The 18420-nt window shown below is 37.9% G+C and overlaps 1 protein-coding gene across 1 annotated transcript in view; it reads left to right on the top strand.

Annotated features, from left to right (window-relative positions):
* The window catches only part of GABRG3 (gamma-aminobutyric acid type A receptor subunit gamma3), a 635102-nt gene extending 617005 nt beyond the window's left edge, over positions 1 to 18097 (top strand). The window contains exons 8-10 of the mRNA XM_044388333.2: positions 2671 to 2867; positions 6743 to 6802; positions 17816 to 18097. Of these exons, the coding sequence (XP_044244268.1) occupies positions 2671 to 2867; positions 6743 to 6802; positions 17816 to 18097 (539 nt within the window). The remainder of the gene's footprint in view (positions 1 to 2670; positions 2868 to 6742; positions 6803 to 17815) is intronic.
* The last annotated feature ends 323 nt before the right edge of the window (positions 18098 to 18420 follow it).

Genomic DNA, 18420 nt, shown 5'->3' with positions numbered 1-18420 from the left:
ATGAAAGTTCTGTCACCACAGTGACATTAAGGAGATAGAGACACTAGAAATGCTTTAGGATAATAGATTTACACTCCAGAAGAGTGGAGAAATTAACACCAGAATATTTGGTTAGGACACCAGAAAAAGCTGTTCCTTAGACTAAAGGGGGGGGGTACTCTAGACCCCCTCTAAATAAATCTTAAACCAAGCCATAACAAGATCAAGGAGAACCACCAGTAAATTAACTGTCATAAGAAAGCATTTAACATGGTTTTAAAAAGGATAATATACTTCATAACCTTTGTACTGTATCATCCACAATATTGAGTATGAAACAAAAAAATTATTAGGCATTCTTAGAAGCAGGAAAATGTGACCCATGATCAAGAAAAAAAATAGTCAATATAAAAAGACAAATCTGGTGTTGAATCAGCAGACATGAGCTTTAAAACAGCTATTATAACAATGTTAAAGGACTTATAGAAAAATATGTTAATGAATGAATAGGTGGATAATCGCAGCAGGTAAAGTATATTAAAAAGTAAACTCTAGAATGAAATGTATAATAGTTGAATTGAAAATTTTCACTAACTGGGCCTAATAGTAGATTGAAGATGGCAGGGGAAAAAAGGTTGTGCATAATTGAAGACCATCATATAAAATATAAAATATCTAATCTGAAGAAGAGAGGGATAAAAAAATTTTTAAAAATGAATAAAGCCTCAGTGATTTGTAGGACAATATGAAGATGTATAACTGTAACTGGGGTTCCAGAATGAGAAGAGAAAATGAATGAGATAAAAAAATTTTAAGAAATGAGGTTAAGTTCCATAAGAACTAGGAGGATCGGTAGGGGAAGAAAGGGATAAAGAAAGGGGGGGTAATCAGAAGGGGGAATGGAGCATGAGAGACTATGGACTCTGAGAAACAAACTGAGGGCCTCAGAGGGGAGGGGGGTGGGGGAATGGAATGGACTGGTGATGGGTAGTAAGGAGGGCACGTATTGCATTGTGCACTGGGTGCTATACGCAACTAATGAATCATCGAACTTTACATCAGAAACCAGGGATGTACTGTATGGTGACTAACATAATATAATAAAAAAAATTTTAAAAAATGAGGTTAATAACCCCCAAATTTAGTTAAAAATTCCTACCTACATATTCTGTAGACATGACATGGTCACCACATTTTATAAAGTTAAATTGGATATTTATTACAAAATCATTATTTTTACAAAAACACACCTGCCATCTGTGTAGACTTTTCAAGTTTACACAACATTTTTTCCTCACCTACAGTATGGAGAGCCTGGCATTCTGTTTTCACTTACTGATTAAAGAAACAGACGCAAAGAAAGTTGTGACTTTACATGACCAAATGCTGAGAAGGCCCAGAGCAAGGCTAAGGGCTTTGACTTCCAGGTCAATATCCTTTTACACATGGCTAAGCTGTCTATCCTATGTGGTTAGCCTCCTTCTCCAACTGGCTCTGGCCAACCTTCCTGAGGAGGTGCAGGGAGGCACTAAACAGGAGCTGTGAGGCTCAGCAAAGGTGGGACTAATGCACATTTATCCATCATGTCTACCCACTCGTGAAGTATTACTGCCCCCTGGATATTTTATAGTATTCTCATCCAAGCACAGAAGTAGTGAGTGTTAATGTCAATATTCCTATGATTCCAGAGTCCATGTCACTAGCCTGCCTGTCCAGCAGGTCTAGCAGGTTCTGATTTTGCAGGAGCTCATCTAGAGGAAAGTTAGCCTTAACTCCTTTTGTATAATTATCATCCAGCCATTTAATTCTTCTTCATGCTTAGTAGCCTCTATTCCTTTTTTAAATTTGTTTTTCCTTTTAAACCATCCATCACATATGTGTCTGTTTTCTGATTCTTTCCCACAGTCTTTGTTTAAATATTTAGTATTGACCCATGTGTATAAAATAGTCAAAGTCAGACCAATACTAAGTATTATTAATTAACTAATTAATCAATGAATCAATGCATTCTTATGTGAGGCATTCATTGAAATGCCTAAAATGTACTAGGCACAATGCTTGATGACAGGTAGGCAATGATGAACAAAATACAGTTTTGCGTGTAATGATAACACAGTTTATTCAGAGAGACAGACATGCAAAGACTATAAAGACATGTGCAATGCTCTGTGCTAATGCAGAAACCAGGCACATAGAAGGTAAGTGTAGTGCGGATTCACATGTTATCTACTCCGCCTGGGGTGCTATAAGCAATGCCACCTCATCAAGAGCGGTACTTCAGCTGGGTCTTAAAGAGGGGTGGGAGTTTATAAATTGCAGCAAGAAAAAGTAAGAAAGGAAACAGTTTATCTGGGCAGAATAACAGTGTGAGATGTGGAACAGACAGAATGTATGGGGGACTGCAAACCATCTTTATTTAAAAATATATTTAAAAGACAAAATCTGAAACAGTTTGAGAATTTCTGAATAAATTGAAAGGTGTTGACTTAATTCAGGTATCTTAATGTTATTGTATGGACAATGATAAAAATTTTATGGAAATGTTCCTTTCAAAATTATATAGACATTAAAATTAAAAGTATTATTACATTTATGCAATGTCAAGAAGGATTTACCTAAAAATAAAACACTGTTGGAGTGGAGACATTTCGTATGGCTTCTTTTACAACTTATTAACTATCCCCCCTACAGGCATCACCACAGTGCTGACCATGACTACGCTCAGCACCATTGCCAGGAATTCCTTGCCCCGTGTGTCCTATGTGACTGCCATGGACCTCTTTGTGACCGTGTGCTTCTTATTTGTCTTTGCTGCTCTGATGGAGTACGCCACCCTCAACTACTATTCAAGTTGTAGAAAACCAACTACCACTAAGAAGAAAACATCGGTGAGTTCCAGTGGTAAAGATTTTCTGGAAAAGTGAGGCATTCATTGGGTAGTTTGCAAAAATACTTGACGTTGGGGTAGTTTGCAAAAATTATCCTTTTTTTCAATTTAATAATATTTTTTATTATATTATGTTAGTCACCATACAGTACATCCCTAGTTATTGATGTAAAGTTCCACAATTCATTACTTCCGTATAACACCCAGTGCACCATACAATACGTGCCCTCCTTAATACCCATCACCAGCCTATCCCATTCCCCCACCACCCCCTCCCCGAAGCCCTCAGTTTATTTCCCAAAGTCCATAGTCTCTCATGGTTCATTCCCCTTCTGCTTACCCCTCCTTTCTTCTTCCCTTTCTTCTCCTACCGATCTTCTTATTTCTTATGTTCCATAAATGAGGGAAACCATATGATAATTGTCTTTCTCTGCTTGACTTATTTCCCTTAGCATTATCTCCTCCAGTCCTGTACATGTTGCAGCAAATGTTGAGAAATCGTTCTTTTTGATGGCTGAGTAATATCCCATTGTATATATGAACCACATCTTCTTCATCCAGTCATCTGTTGAAGGGCATCTCAGCTCCTTCCACGATTTAGCTATTGTGGACAATACTGCTATGAACATTGGGATGCATATGGCCCTTCTCTTCACTACATCTGTATCTTTGGGATAAATACCCAGTAGTGCAATTGCTGGATCATAGGTAGCTCTATTTTTAACTTTTTAAGGGACCTCCACACTATTTTCCAACGTGGATATACCAACCTGCATTCCCACCAACAATGTAAGAGGGATCCCCTTTCTCCAAATCCTCTCCAACATTTGTTATTTCCGGCCTTGTCAATTTTTGCTATTCTAACTGGCGTAAGGTGGTATCTTAGTGTGGTTTTGATTTGAATTTCCCTGATGGCTAATGATTGTGAACATTTTTTCATGTGTCTGTTAGAGCTTTGTATGTCTTCATTGGAAAAGTGTCTGTTCATATCTTCTGCCCATTTTTTGATTTGATTATTTATTTCTTCTGTATTGAGTTTGAGAAGTTCTTTGTAGATCTTGGATACCAGTCTTTTATCTGTAGCATCATTTGCAAATATATTCTCCCATTCCGTGGGCTACCTCTTAGTTTTTTTGACTGTTTCCTTAGCTGTGCAGAAGATTTTTATCTTGATGAAGTCCCACAGGTTCATTTTTTCTTTTGTTTCTCTTGCCTTTGGAGATGTGTCATGAAAAAAATTGCTGTGGCCGATGTCAAAGAGGTTACTGCCTATGTTCTCCTCTAGGATTTTGATGGATTCCTGTCTCACATCGAGGTCTTTCATCCATTTGGAGTTTAACTTTGTGTATGGTGTGAGAGAGTGGTCAAGTTTCATTCTTTTGCATGTAGCTGTCCAATTTTCCCAGCACCATTTATTGAAGAGACTGTCTTTTTTCCACTGGATGTTTTTTCCTGCTTTGTCAAAGATTAGCTGCCCAAAGAGCTGAGGGTCCATTTCTGGGTTCTCTATTCTGTTCCATTGGTCTATGTGTCTGTTTTTGTGCCAGTACTATGCTGTCTTTGTGATCACAGCTTTATAGTATAGCTTGAAATCCGGCAACGTGATGCCCCCAGCTTTGTTTTTCCTTTTCAACAATTCCTTGGAGATTCGGGACCTTTTTTGGTTCCACACAAATTTAAGGTCTGTTTGTTCCAGCTGTTTGAAAAATGTCATTAGTGTTGAAAGTGTAGATTGCTCTGGGTAGCATAGACATTTTAACTATGTTAATTCTTCCCATCCATGAGCATGGAATATTTTTCCATCTTTTTGTGTCTTCTTCAATGTCTTTCAAGAGTGATTTGTAGTTTCTAGAAGATAGGTCCTTTACGTCTCTGGTTAAGTTAATTCCGAGATAACGTATGATTTTTGGTGCTATTGTAAATGGAATCGATTCCCTAATTTCTCTTTCAGTCTCATTGTTCATGTATAGAAATGCAACTGATTTCTGAGCATTGATTTTGTATCCCGCCACATCACTGAATTGCTCTATAACTTCTAGTAGTTTGGGGGTGGATTCTTTTGGGTTTTCCATATAGAGTATCATGTCATCTGCGAAGAGACACAGTTTGACTTCTTCTTTGCCCATTTGGATACCTTTTATCCCTTTTTGTTGTCTGATTGCTGTTGCAAGGACTTCTAGTACTATGTTGAATAATAATGGCGAAAGTGAGCATCCTTGTCGTATTCTTGATCTTAAGGGAAAGGCTTCCAGCTTTTCCCCATTGAGAATGATATTTGCTGTAGGCTTTTCATAGATGGTTTTTATGAAATTGAGAATGTACCCTCTATCCCTACACTCTGTAGGGTTTTAATCAGGATAGGATGCTTTATTTTGTCAAATGCTTTTTCTGCATCAATTGAGAGGATCAGATGATTCTTGACTCTTTTCTTGTTGATATGATCTATCACACGGGTCGATTTGCGAATGTTGAACCACCCCTGCATCCTAGGGATGAATCCCATTTGGTCATGATGGATAATCCTTTTAATGTACTGTTGGATCCTATTATCCAGGACCTTGTTGAGAATTTTGGCGTCCATATTCATCAGGGATATCAGTCTGTAATTCTCCTTTTTGATGGGTTCTTTGCCTGGTTTGGGGATCAAGGTAATACTGGCCTCATAGAATGAGTTTGGTAGCTTTCCTTCTGTTTCTATTTTTTGAAACAGCTTCAGGAGAATAGGTATTATTTTTTCTTTGAATGTTTGGTAGAATTCCCCGGGGAATCCATCAGGCCCTGGACTCTTGTTTTGGGGGAGGTTTTTGATCACTGCTTCAATCTGTCTGTTTAAATAATCAATTTTTTTCCTGTTTTCAGCCTTGGTAGTTTATAGGTTTCCAGGAAGACCTCCATTTCTTCCAGGTTGTTTAATTTATTGGCATAAAGCTGTTGATGAAAGTTCTAATGATCCTTCCAATTCATTGGTGTCGGTCGTGATCTCTCCCCTTTCATTCATAATTTCATTAATTTGGGTCCTTTCTCTATTCTTTGAATAAGTCTGTCCAGTGGCTTATTGATCTTATTTATTCTTTCAAAGAACCAGCTTCTAGTTCTGTTGATCTGCTCTACTGTGCTCCCAGTTTCTAATTCATTGATCTCTGCTCTAATCTTGATTAACTGCTTTCTTGTGCGTGGGTTAGGCCTGTTCTTCTGTTCCAGGTCCAGCTTCTTGAGGTGAGAATATAAAAACTGCATTTTAGGTTTTTCTAATCTTTTGAGTGAGGCTTGGATGGCTATGTATTTTCCCCTTAGGACTGCCTTTGCAGTGTCTCATAGGTTTTGGACCCTTGGGTTTTCATTCTCGTTGGTCTCCATAAATTGTTTAAATTGATTTTTAATTTCCTGGTTTATTGAATCATTCTTGAGCAGGATGGTTCTTAGTTTCCAACTGCTTGAGTTTCTTCCAAATTTTTCCTTGTGATTGAGTTGCAATTTCAAATCATTGTGGTCTGAGAATATGCAGGGAATAATTTCAATCTTTTGGTATCGGTTGAGACCTGTTTTGTGACCCAGTATATGGTCTATTCTGGAGAAAGTTCCGTGTGCATTCGAAAAGAATGAGTATTCTATTGTTCTGGGGTGTAGTAAAAATTATCCTTATTCCTAAGGATCTTATACAATGTTATATAAATAGCTACTTCAATAAGATGTCAAAAAAACAAGAGAGATATTTGGAAGATATGAGTATGACCTGAATGCACCTCTTCAGCTTCACCTACTAGTGACTTGGATTGATGTAATCATACCTCAAAGATTGCTCTTAACTAAGGTGATCTATGATGCAGACTTCCACAGAAGTTTTCCGGTTATTTTTTTTTTCTGTTTTTCCCGTAGTTATTACATCCAGAGTCCTCAAGATGGATTCATGAACGAATAAGTCTACAAGCCCCCTCCGTATGTATAGCATTGAAGGTGCAAATATTTCTGAGAACTCTTACTAAACTAAGGTTGAATGATATGTTATGTTTTATGTATGCATGTATTGAAGAGCAATGAGTAACGTACATAACACCTTTAAAAATGTGTATACTTTTTAAATATCCAATTTGGAAAATAAAGGAAAATATTAATCATAATCCTTCTACCTAGGGATTAGCATATACATGCATATATCTGTTTTTTAACTCAAAATGTTATGAATAAGTTTCTATGTTATAAATATTATTTTATAAGATCATTTTAATGATTGCATTATATGTTCATGTTTGATGCGCAGATAACCTTGGCTGGAAACTGGGCTAATTCACACCTTCTCACTTTCATGCATATTCTTATCACTGCAATTTTATATAAGCCTGTGACTATTAACTTAATATAAATTCCTAGAAGCAAAATGGCTGGGCCAAAAGGGCTGCTTGACTCCATTAGCAGTGTGGGACACTCAGCTCCCAGAACTCTCCCTGTATTAGGTTTGATAGCAAAACAGAAAAATGGCTTTTGCAAACTGTTACTTTGGCATTTCTTTGATTATTGATAAAGTTGAATATTTCACTTGCTTATTTTTTATTTGCATTTCTGTTTTTGTGAATTATTTTTGTGTCTTTGGCTTTTATGAAAAAATTTTTATATAACCTTGTTAACTTATTATTCTTTTAACTTTTTTAAAGTAGCAATCTTCCAGTTATTTATACTATGTATTACATATTTTGTATTTTATAAAACATAAAACTTATATAATCACATACCGAAAATTAAGGATATTAATATGTTTTTGTTATGTAGTTTTATTTAAGTTTTATGGCAATATTGTCACTGTCATTTCTTGTGCTTATTTCCATATGCATGGTTTTAAATCTCCTGTTGAAAATGTATCAGCCTTCGCTTTTGTGGTCTCTACCTCTTGCTCAGAATGGTCTAACCCCCCTCACTTTCTTTTGAGCACTTACTCTTTTGGACACTATGTTTTAACTGTTTTCATGTATCAATTCATTTTATCTTCAAAAAACCCATTCTACTGATGAGAAAACTGAAATATGAAGAAATTAAGCTCTATAAATAGTGGTTACGTTTCAACAATTTACAATATTGTTACATTAAATTATTAATTCATCTGAATTTTTAGTATGTGGCTTGAGGTAAGACTCTAACTATTGAAAAATGGAGAGAGATACAAAATAGGGGGTGAAAAAAGATGGCAGAGGAGTAGGGGACCCTATTTCAACCAGCCCCCTGAATTGAGCTGGAAATCTACTAGACCATTCTGAACCCCTACGAAATCAGCCTGAGATGTAAGAAGATATATCTGGATCTCTATAAACAGAATATCTCTGGTGGTTGATCATGAGGTATGAAACGGGGAGCCACGATTCTGTGGGCAGATATCAGAAGATAAACAGAAGGGTAGGAAGCCTCCCTGAACTTGCACCAGGAAGGCAAAAGCCTCCCACAACAGGGACCAGGCACAGACTCTTACACCGGTAGTAGCAGGGAAAGGACTTTAGGGCAGCCCCCCAGACTGAAACTGGAAGCTACAGGTGCACACATGCGAACTGGGGGTGGCTTGCAGTTTTAGAAGCACAAAGGACAGAGACTTGCCTGGGCTGGGAGTGATAGCTAGGAGTGCTGCTATGAGGCGCACAACCCAGGAGATTGCAGTTTTTAGCGGCACAGTCAGAAACGGAGACAGTGTGGCCTGGAGAGTTCAGTGAAGAGCAGATGGTGATTTCTCTGTTCTGAGTCAGAGGTATGGATATGGTCACTTCTGCTCAAACTCTCAGAAGAGACACAGAAAGACCCCAGGGAAAGCTACCAGAGAACAAAAGCCCCCCAAAATCGGTTTTCATTGAGCCCATCCCCCTTGCATGGGGCCAGGGCAACTACGCCCAAACTAGGTTGCATGAGTAACAGTGCAAAAGGGCACTCCCCCAGAAGACAAGCTGAAAGAACAAGAGGACGGAAACCCCAAGTTACCTATAAAACAGATGCATCTTGCTTGGGTTGTGGTAAATGCTTTGGACTCCGTACATTCCCTCAGACACCCCTCAACAGAATGACTAAGAGGAGAAACTCCCAGCAAAGAAAAGAAGCAGAGACTGTGGCCTTGGCCACAGAACTAATGGACATGGATAAAACCAAGATGTCAGAAATAGACTTCAGAGTAACAAAAATGAAGGCAATATCTAGGCTTGAGAAAAAATATTAGTGACAATATAGAATCTCTACGGGCAGAAATGTGAGATCTAATCAGACCAAACGTAAAAATGCTATGAAAGAAATGCAGTCTACACTGGGTACTCTGACTGCCAGGGTAAACAAGGCAGAAGAATGCATTAGTGAGCTCAAGGATAAGATGATAGAAGGGAAGGAAACTGAGGAGGCATATGAAAAATAGATTAAAACAGAAAGGATCAAACAGAGAGATTAATGACTCAATGAAATGTTCCAATATCAGAATTATTGGGATCCCTGAGGGGGTGGAGAAAGAGAGGTCTAGAAGATATATTTGAGCAAATTGTAACTGAGAACTCTCCTAATCTGGGGAAGGAAACAAGCATTTGTGTCCAAGAGGCAGAGAGGACCCCACCCAAGATCAATGAGAACAGACCAACACCACAACATATAATAGTACAATTCACAACTCTTAGATCCAGGGAAACAATCTTGGCAAGGGGGAAGAGATTTCTTATGTACAGAGGGAGGAACATCAGAATAATGTCAGACCTATCCACAGAGACCTGGCAAGCCAGAAAGGGCCGGCAAGACATATTCAGTGTACTAAATGGAAGAACATGCAGCCAAGGATACTTTATCCAGCAAGGCTGTCATTCAGAATGGATGGAGAGACGAGGAGCTTCCAAGACGGGTAGGAAATGAAAGAATACATGACCACCAAACTGACCCTACAAGAAATATTAAGGGGGTTCTATAAAAGGAGGAAGACCCCAAGAGTGACATAGAACAGAAATTTACAGAGACAATCTATAGAAACAAGGACTTCACAGGCAATATGATGACAATAAAATCATATCTTTCAATAATCACTCCTAGTGTGAACGGCCTAAATGCTCCCATGAAATGGCACAGGGTTGCAGATTGGTTAAAAAGACAGGACCCATCCATATGCTTTCTACAAGAGACTCATTTTGAACCTAGAGATACCTCCAGATTTAAAGTGAGGGGATAGAGAACCATTTTTCATGCCAACAGAACCTCAAAAGAAAGCTGGTAGCAATTCTCATATCAGACAAATTATATTTTAAGGTGAAGACTGTAGTAAGAGATACAGAAGGACACTATATCATTCTTAAAGGGTCTATCCAACAAGAGGATCTAACAATTGGAAATATCTATGCCCCCAACGTGGGAGTAGCCAACTACATAAGCCAACTGTTAACCAAAATAAAGAAACATATTGATAATAATACTTCAATAGTAGGAGACCTCAATGCTCCACTCTCAGCAATAGACAGAGCATCTAAGCAGAAGTTCAAAAAAGAAACAAGAGCTTTGAATGACACACAGGACCAGATGACCTCATACATATATACAGAACATTCCATCTTAAAACAACAGAACCCTCATTCTTCTGGAATGCACAGGGAAGTTTCTCCAGAACAGACCACATACTGGGTCACAAATCAGGTCTCAACCAACAACAAAATATTGAGATTTTTCCCCGCATATTCTCAGACCACAATGCTTTGAAACTGGAACTCAATCACAAGAAAAAGTTGGAAGGAATTCAAACACTTAGAAGCTAAGGACTGTCCTGCTTAAGAATGTTCAGATCAAACAGGAAATCAAAGAATAACTTAAAAAATTCATGGAAACCAATTAGAATGAAAACACCTCTGCCCCAAACCTATGGGATACTGCAAAGGCGGTCCTAAGGGGGAAATACATAGCCATCCAAGCCTCTCTCAAAAAAATAGAAAAATCCAAATACACAAACTAACTTTACACCTTAAAGAACTGGAGAAAGAACAACAAATAAACCCTAAACCATGCAGGAGAAGAGAAATAATTAAGATTAGAGAAGAGATTAATGAATTAGAAACCAGAAATACAGTATAGCAGATCAACGAAACTAGAAGCTGGTTCTTTGAAAGAATTAATAAGATCGATAAGCCACTGTTCTGACTTATCCAAAAGAAAAAAGAAAGGACCCAAATTAATAAAATTATGAATGAAAAGGGAGAGATCATGACTAACACCAAGGAAATAGAAACAATTATTAGAAATTATTATCAACAACTATATGACAATAAACTAAGCAACTTGGAAGAAATGGATGCAATCCTGGAAACCTATAAACTACCAAGAAATAGGAAAAAAATTGACAACTTGAATAGACCAATAACCAGTAACGAAATTGAAGCAGTGATTAAAAAAAAATAATAAAATAAAATAAAAAATAAAAAAAAAAAACCTCCCAAAAAACAAGAGTCTAGGGGCCTGATGGATTCCCAGGGGAATTCTACCACACATTCAAAGAAGAAATAATACCTATTCTCCTGAAGCTGTTTCAAAAAATAGAAACAGAAGGAAAACTTCCAAAGTCATTCTATGAGGCCAGCATTACCCTGATCCCAAAACAGGCAAAGACTCCACCAAAAAGGAGAATTACAGATCGATATCCCTGATGAATATGGATGCCAAAATACTCACCAAGATCTTAGCCCATAGGATCCAACAGCACATTAAAAGGATCATCCATTATGACCAGGTGGGATTGATTCCTGTGATGCAAGGGTGGTTCAATATTTGCAAATCAGTCAATGTGATAGAACACATTAATGAAAGAAGAGACAAGAACCATATGATCCTCTCAACTGGTGCAGAAAAAGCATTTGACAAAATACAGCATCCTTTCCCGATTAAAACTCTTCAGAGTATAGGAATAGAGGCTATGTTCCTCAATATCATAAAAACCATCTATGAAAGCCCACAGCAAATATCATGCTCAATGGGGAAAAGCTGAGAGCTTTTCCCTTAAGATCACGACAAGGATGCCCACTCTTGCTATTATTGCTCAACATAATACTAGAAGTCCTAGCAACAGCAATCAGGCAACAAAAAGAAATAAAAAGTATTCAGATTGGCAAAGAAGAAGTCAAACGCTCTCTCTCCACAGATGACATGATACTTTATGAGGAAAACCCAAAAGACTCCACTATCCAAATTACTAGAACTCATACAGCAATTCAGTAATGTGGCAGGATACAAAATCAATGCACAGAGATCTATACACTAACAATGTAAGTGTAGAAGGAGAAATTGAAGGAATCAGTTCCATTTATAATAGCGCCCAAAACCACAAGATACCTTGGAATAAACCTGTCCAAAGGGGTAATGCATCTATACTCTAGAAACTACAGAACACTTATGAAAGAATTTGAGGAAGACACAAAAAGATGGAAAAACATTCCATGCTCATGAATTGGAAGAATAAACATTGTTAAAATGTCTATGCTGCCCAGAGCAATCTATACTTTCAATGCCATCCTGATCAAAATACCAATGGCATTTTTCAAAGTGCTGGAACAAATAATCCTAAAATTTGTATGGAACCAAAAAAGACCCCAAATCACCAATGAAATGTTGAAAAAGAAAAACAAAGCTAGGGGCATTATGTTGCCTGATTTCAAGCTATATTACAAAGCTGTGATGACTAAGACAGCCTGGTATTGGCACAAAAACAGACACATAGATCAGTGGAACAGAACATAGAGCCCAGAAATGGACCCTCAAATCGATGGACAACTGATTTTGTCAAAGCAGGAAAAAATATCCAATGGAAAAAGGACAGTCTCTTCAATAAACAGTGCTTGTAAAATTTGACAGCTATATACAGAAGAATGAAACTCACTCATTCTCTTACACCATACACAAAAATTAACTCAAAATAGATGAAAGACCTCGATGTGAGACAGGAATCCATCAAAATCCTACAGAAGAACATAAGCAGTGGCATCTTCTACATTGGCCACAGCAAGTTCTTTCAAGACATGTCCCCAAAGGCAAGGGAACCTTTTCGGAAAAAAATGAACTTTTGGGACTTCATCAAGATAAAAAGCTTCTGCACAGCAAAGGAACCAGTCATCAAAACAAAGAGGCAACCCACAGAATGGAAGAAGATATTTGCAAATGGCACTACAGATAAAGGGCTGGTATTCACGATCTCTAAAGAACTTCTCAAACTCAACAGCCCAAAAATAAATAATCAAGTCAAAAAATGGGCAGAAGACATAAACAGAAACTTCTCCAAAGAAGACATACCAATGGGTAACAGACACATGAAATATTTTCAACATCATTAGCCATCAGGGAAATTCAAATCAAAACAACTTTGAGATACCACCTTACTCCAGTTAGAATGGCAAAAATTGACAAGGCAAAGAACAACAAATGTTGGAGAGGGTGTGGAAGAAGGTGAACACTCTTATACTGTTGGTGGGAATTCAAATTGGTACAGCCACTTTGGAAAACAGTATGGAGGTTCCTCAAAAAGTTAAAAATAGAGCTACCCTATGACCCAACAATTGCCCCACTGGGTATTTACCCCAACGGTACAGATGTAGTGAAAAGAAGGAGCACGTGCACTCCAATGTTCATAGCAGCATTGTCCACAATAACCAAACTGTGGAAGGAGCTGAGATGCCCTTCAATAGACCAATAGATAAAGAAGTTGTGGTCCATATATACAATGGAATATTACTCAGCCATCAGAGGATGAATACCCACCATTTGCATCAACATGGGTAGAACTGGAGGGGATTATGCTAAGTGAAATAAGTCAAGCAGAGAAAGACAATTATCATATGGTTTCACTTACATGTGGAACATAAGGAATAGCATGGAGGACATTAGGAGAAGGAAGGGGAAAATGAATGTGGTGATCAATCGGAGGGGGAGATGAACTATGAGAGACTATGGACTCCGTGTAACAAACTGAGGGTGTCAAAGGGGAGAGGGGGTGGGGGGATGGGTTAGCTTAGTGATGAGTATTAAGAAGGGCACATATTGCATAGATCACTGGGTGTTATACACAAACAATGAATCATGGAACACCAGATCAAAATCTAATGATGTACTGTATGGCGACTAACATAACATATAAAAATAAAATAAATAAAATAAAATAAATAACATAATAAAATTAAAATAAAATAAAATAAAATAAAATAAAATAAATAAACTAAAAAGTGGAGAAATGTTTTAAAATTGCTGATGTGGACTACCTTTTTATTGTATAACAAAATTTATATATAACTACTGGCATCCCTTTATACATATCAATTCACTAATTACACCGAATGCTTTATGCACACCCATACATGGTTTTCTAACTGCTGATCAGTAATTCATGTTTAATGCATTTCAACACGCTTTTTCAAGGAGACTGCTTGGTTATCTATATTCTGCAAGTGTATCATTTTAGTTCTGACAGAAGGTGAGTGGTGAAACCACTTTTACAGCTGTGGGAAGCCATAGAGAACATACAGATTTGCCAGGAAATGCTTCCAAATAGCAACAGACTGAAAAGTAATGGAAAGGATTGCGAGTGGGGATGCTGTAACAGAGACAAGTCACAACAAATAGCCTGCGGCCCAGAAAGCACATTATCACACCCAGCCAGGGGGTTGAGAGTGGAAGAAGAAATATTGACATCTTCGATATAGAAAAGATACTGCCAAAAGAAAGAATCGTTTAACATAGAGAAAAAAGAAATTTTCACAAAGCTGCAAGAATTGTTTGGTTTTTTCAAGAGGGAAAGTGTAATGACCTTGAAGAAAGTACATAGAAAAACAATTCAGAGAGAAAGGGCTCTAGGCCAGGTGAAAAGACACAGAGAGATCTTCAACAAAAGTTCATAAAATAGCCAAAGAAAAAGGGAATTTTCCAAGGTTGGATGAATGGAATGGAAGACATTGACAATTATCATCCAATTCTATTCTGAAAGAATCACAGGGGTAGGCTAGTTAAAGGGCTGCTATCACCAACAGTCACAGAGATGAGCAGCCTCTGAGCAATGAGGGACAGGAGCCAGGTCCCACTAACAATCATGTGTGCATTTGGGGGCAAGCTGTCTGAACATCACTGTGCCACAGTTTCCTAACCTGTAAACTGCAAGGCTAACACTTCATATGTGCAGTAGTACCTGCCATCCAGGAAGCATAGCGTTTCCAGGGAAGTCATAGGACTGCATTATACATGCAGGCAAAGCAAGAGTGAGTCCTGGATCCTGCTTGGCTGCAGATGACCTTGAGGACTCATTAATTAAAATCTCCATTTTGAGCACAGTTTGAAATTTTGATAACAAATGAGAGGTGTGCATTTAAAAAAGTATAACAATTTATCATATGGCTATCTAGGGCTTTAAGCATCCTGTTTTATTGCAATATTATAAAATGCAATTAGTTTTATTTCAAAACAGTGAGCTATAAAGGTATAAATAGAACTCTCCTAATTATTAGATCAGGCTTATTTATATGTTTCAACGATGAGTTTTTAGTTTGCCAAATGAAGAAGTGAAATAGGGATTTCTCTTGCCCCCAGAACCTTGCTGCTTATTTGCCTGCAGCTCCTCTTGTCACCCTTTAGATCTCTAGTGAGCTGTCCCCACCCCTTCAGAGCCTTCTGATGCCTTTTCTCTGTCAACATCTTCCTTTAGGCCTGTCCTGCCAGTAATGGCCGGCTTCTCATCTCTGTGTCACTACACAGGCACAAAGGGTTGAAGCACTACATCAAAAACTAAGGATATACTGTATGGTGACTAACATAACATAATAAAAAATTATAATTAAACAAAATAAAAAGATGAATATCTGACTGAACACTATCAGAACACACATGCAATTATTATTTAATAAAGGCAGATTTTTCCGACTGAAGCTTGCCAGAAAGATGCAGATTCCTCAAATGCAGTGGACCATATATATTTTTTTCTAGCAAATCACCCCTGGTGATTTTTATATCCACTCAGGGTTAAGAATCATTAACCTAGACATGTGTCCACAGTAGAGCCTATGGAACAATAAAGCTTTTGTTTCTGTCCATTGTCCTGAGTTGTGGAGGAAGATAGAAGGCCGCACCATGACACTCCTGAGTGGCCATTTCTATGTGTGGAGTAGGCAATGCTTAGTGAACATGTGGTCCAGGACATCTCACTTTAGGTTAAACCACACACGCAGACACTTCTCAATTAAAACGATGCCCCAAAAGGCTACCAGCTGTGATGATGCGTGCTTTACACTTTTACTTGCTTTTCTCTGGTTTTTGACTCCAGACAGTTATGGCATATTCAAACTAACATCCATAAGTAGAAAGAAAGGGTAACAAAGTTTCCTTGTAACAATTGTTTCTGGTAAAGCTACAGTTGACCTTCAAAAGAAATACGGTTGACCCAATAAAGCAGGAGTTAGGGGTGCTGACCCCCCAACACATGCAGTTGAATATCCATGTATAACTTTTGACTCCCCAAATACTTAACTACTTGTAGTCTACTGCTGAGTGGAAGCCTTACCAATAACATATATCGCTGATTAACATATATTTTGTATGTTACATGTATTATATACTATATTCTTACATTAACATAAAATAGAGAAAAATGTTATTAAGAAAATCATAAGGAAAAGTAAATACATTTGTAGTACTGGGCTTGTATTTATTGAAAAAAAATCTGCCTGTAAGGGGATCTGCACTGTTGAAATCCATGTTGCAGGACCAACTGTATAAGAGGTACTCAAGATGAATGAATTCTGAAAGGTCTCTCTCCTAGCAAGGGACAAAGGCTCTAGCCAGCTGAGAACTGGGTTTGTTCATCCACTTCTCCCTTGATTTCAGCCTCCACCACTTTCACTGGCACACTTCAGTCTCTCAGTTCAACCAGCACAAATAAAACTAAAGCAGAAAGGCTACTATGAATTTTAGTTCTTTCACATTATTCAGTCAAATTTAGAAATATATCCTCTTGACAGACTTCAATTTGATACATAATTCATAGTTATTTGGAAGAACTCGAGCAAGTGTCTTAGGAATTGACAAGTCTATTCGAAGCCACTTCTCAAGTTTAAGAGTGATTCCTCTCATTTGTGAGTGAACGTAAGTCATTCCCTTTCCTTTACCTGCCCTGCATTGACTTTTCAACATCAGAAGGAGAGCTTGGGAAGTAGAAATTAAAATATTCCAATTGTACACATTTTTGGCTGTGACTCTTGATATGACAAGTGGTGTCTGGCAATCACACACTAAAAGCTAATTTTTTACGTTAATTACATGGAACAAGAAGATTCTCTCATCATTCTTATATAGCATAGTTTTTAGTATTTACTAGTTATGGAAAAAAATTAATCTCTCTACATTTGAAATGTACTGCTTAACATTTAAGGGTTTATATACAACATGTACATATTTACTCCCAATCAACTGAATAGTAGGAAGAACAGAAACTTGAAATGGGGGGCGCCTGGGTAGCGCAGTCATTAAAGCGTCTGCCTTCGGCTCAGGGCGTGATCCTGGCGATCCGGGATTGAGTCCCACATCAGGCTCTTCTGCTATGAGCCTGCTTCTTCCTCTCCCACTCCCCCTGCTGTGTTCCCTCTCTCGCTGGCTGTCTCTCTGTCACATAAATAAATAAAATCTTTAAAAAAAAAAGAAAGAAACTTGAAATGGTTAATATACATTTGAAAATGTGTTCAGCCTCCCTCATTAATAATCTGAGATATGCAAGTTTTGAAAACTTCACTGTACTCTTTTTGCATTAAATTTGCAAATATTGAATTGGCAGATTGAACTTTCAAAGATCAAACTGTCCAGTACAGTGATGGGGGGTGTTTGGGAAGGGGCATGGCATTATTCTCTTTATCTAAAAGACAGACATATCATGCACTTATTGCTTGATTCACCTCAGGCTGTTCTTATTACATTTCATGATGATTTTTGTGTTGTTCTTGTTGCCTACAGAACTATTCTCTCCTCGACATGAGGCCACCACCACCTGCAATGATCACTTTAAACAATTCTGTGTACTGGCAGGAATTTGAAGATACCTGTGTCTATGAGTGTCTGGATGGCAAAGACTGTCAGAGCTTCTTCTGCTGCTATGAAGAATGCAAATCAGGATCTTGGAGAAAAGGGCGTATTCACATAGACATCTTGGAGCTGGACTCATATTCCCGAGTCTTTTTCCCTACATCGTTCCTGCTCTTCAACTTGGTCTATTGGGTTGGATACCTGTATCTCTAAATGTTGCTGTGGTGATGAGTGAAGAGCACTAGGTTTCCTTCTTTATCTTTCACCCTCCCCAGACCACTAGTAACCAACTGGAGTAGGAAGGAAGGACACTGCTCAGTTTATTTAAGTTATACATCACCTTTGAGCAGTACAGGAGTAAGTGGCAAATATTTCTATTATGTGTTTCACACTCATACACATGCGTGAGCACACACACACACACACACACACACATTAACTGAGTTTTAAAGTGATATTCTTGCTAATCCCTTATTGAATCTGTAGCTTGGTGACGTTTATGAATGGTTTTTGGATATTGGAAGCAGTTGACAATT

The sequence above is a fragment of the Ursus arctos genome, unplaced genomic scaffold, assembly GCF_023065955.2.
Source record: "Ursus arctos isolate Adak ecotype North America unplaced genomic scaffold, UrsArc2.0 scaffold_28, whole genome shotgun sequence".
NCBI classification, from domain to species: Eukaryota; Metazoa; Chordata; class Mammalia; order Carnivora; family Ursidae; genus Ursus; species Ursus arctos.
Note: the sequence above shows the minus strand (reverse complement) of the source record. Positions and strands in the feature narration are given on the sequence as shown.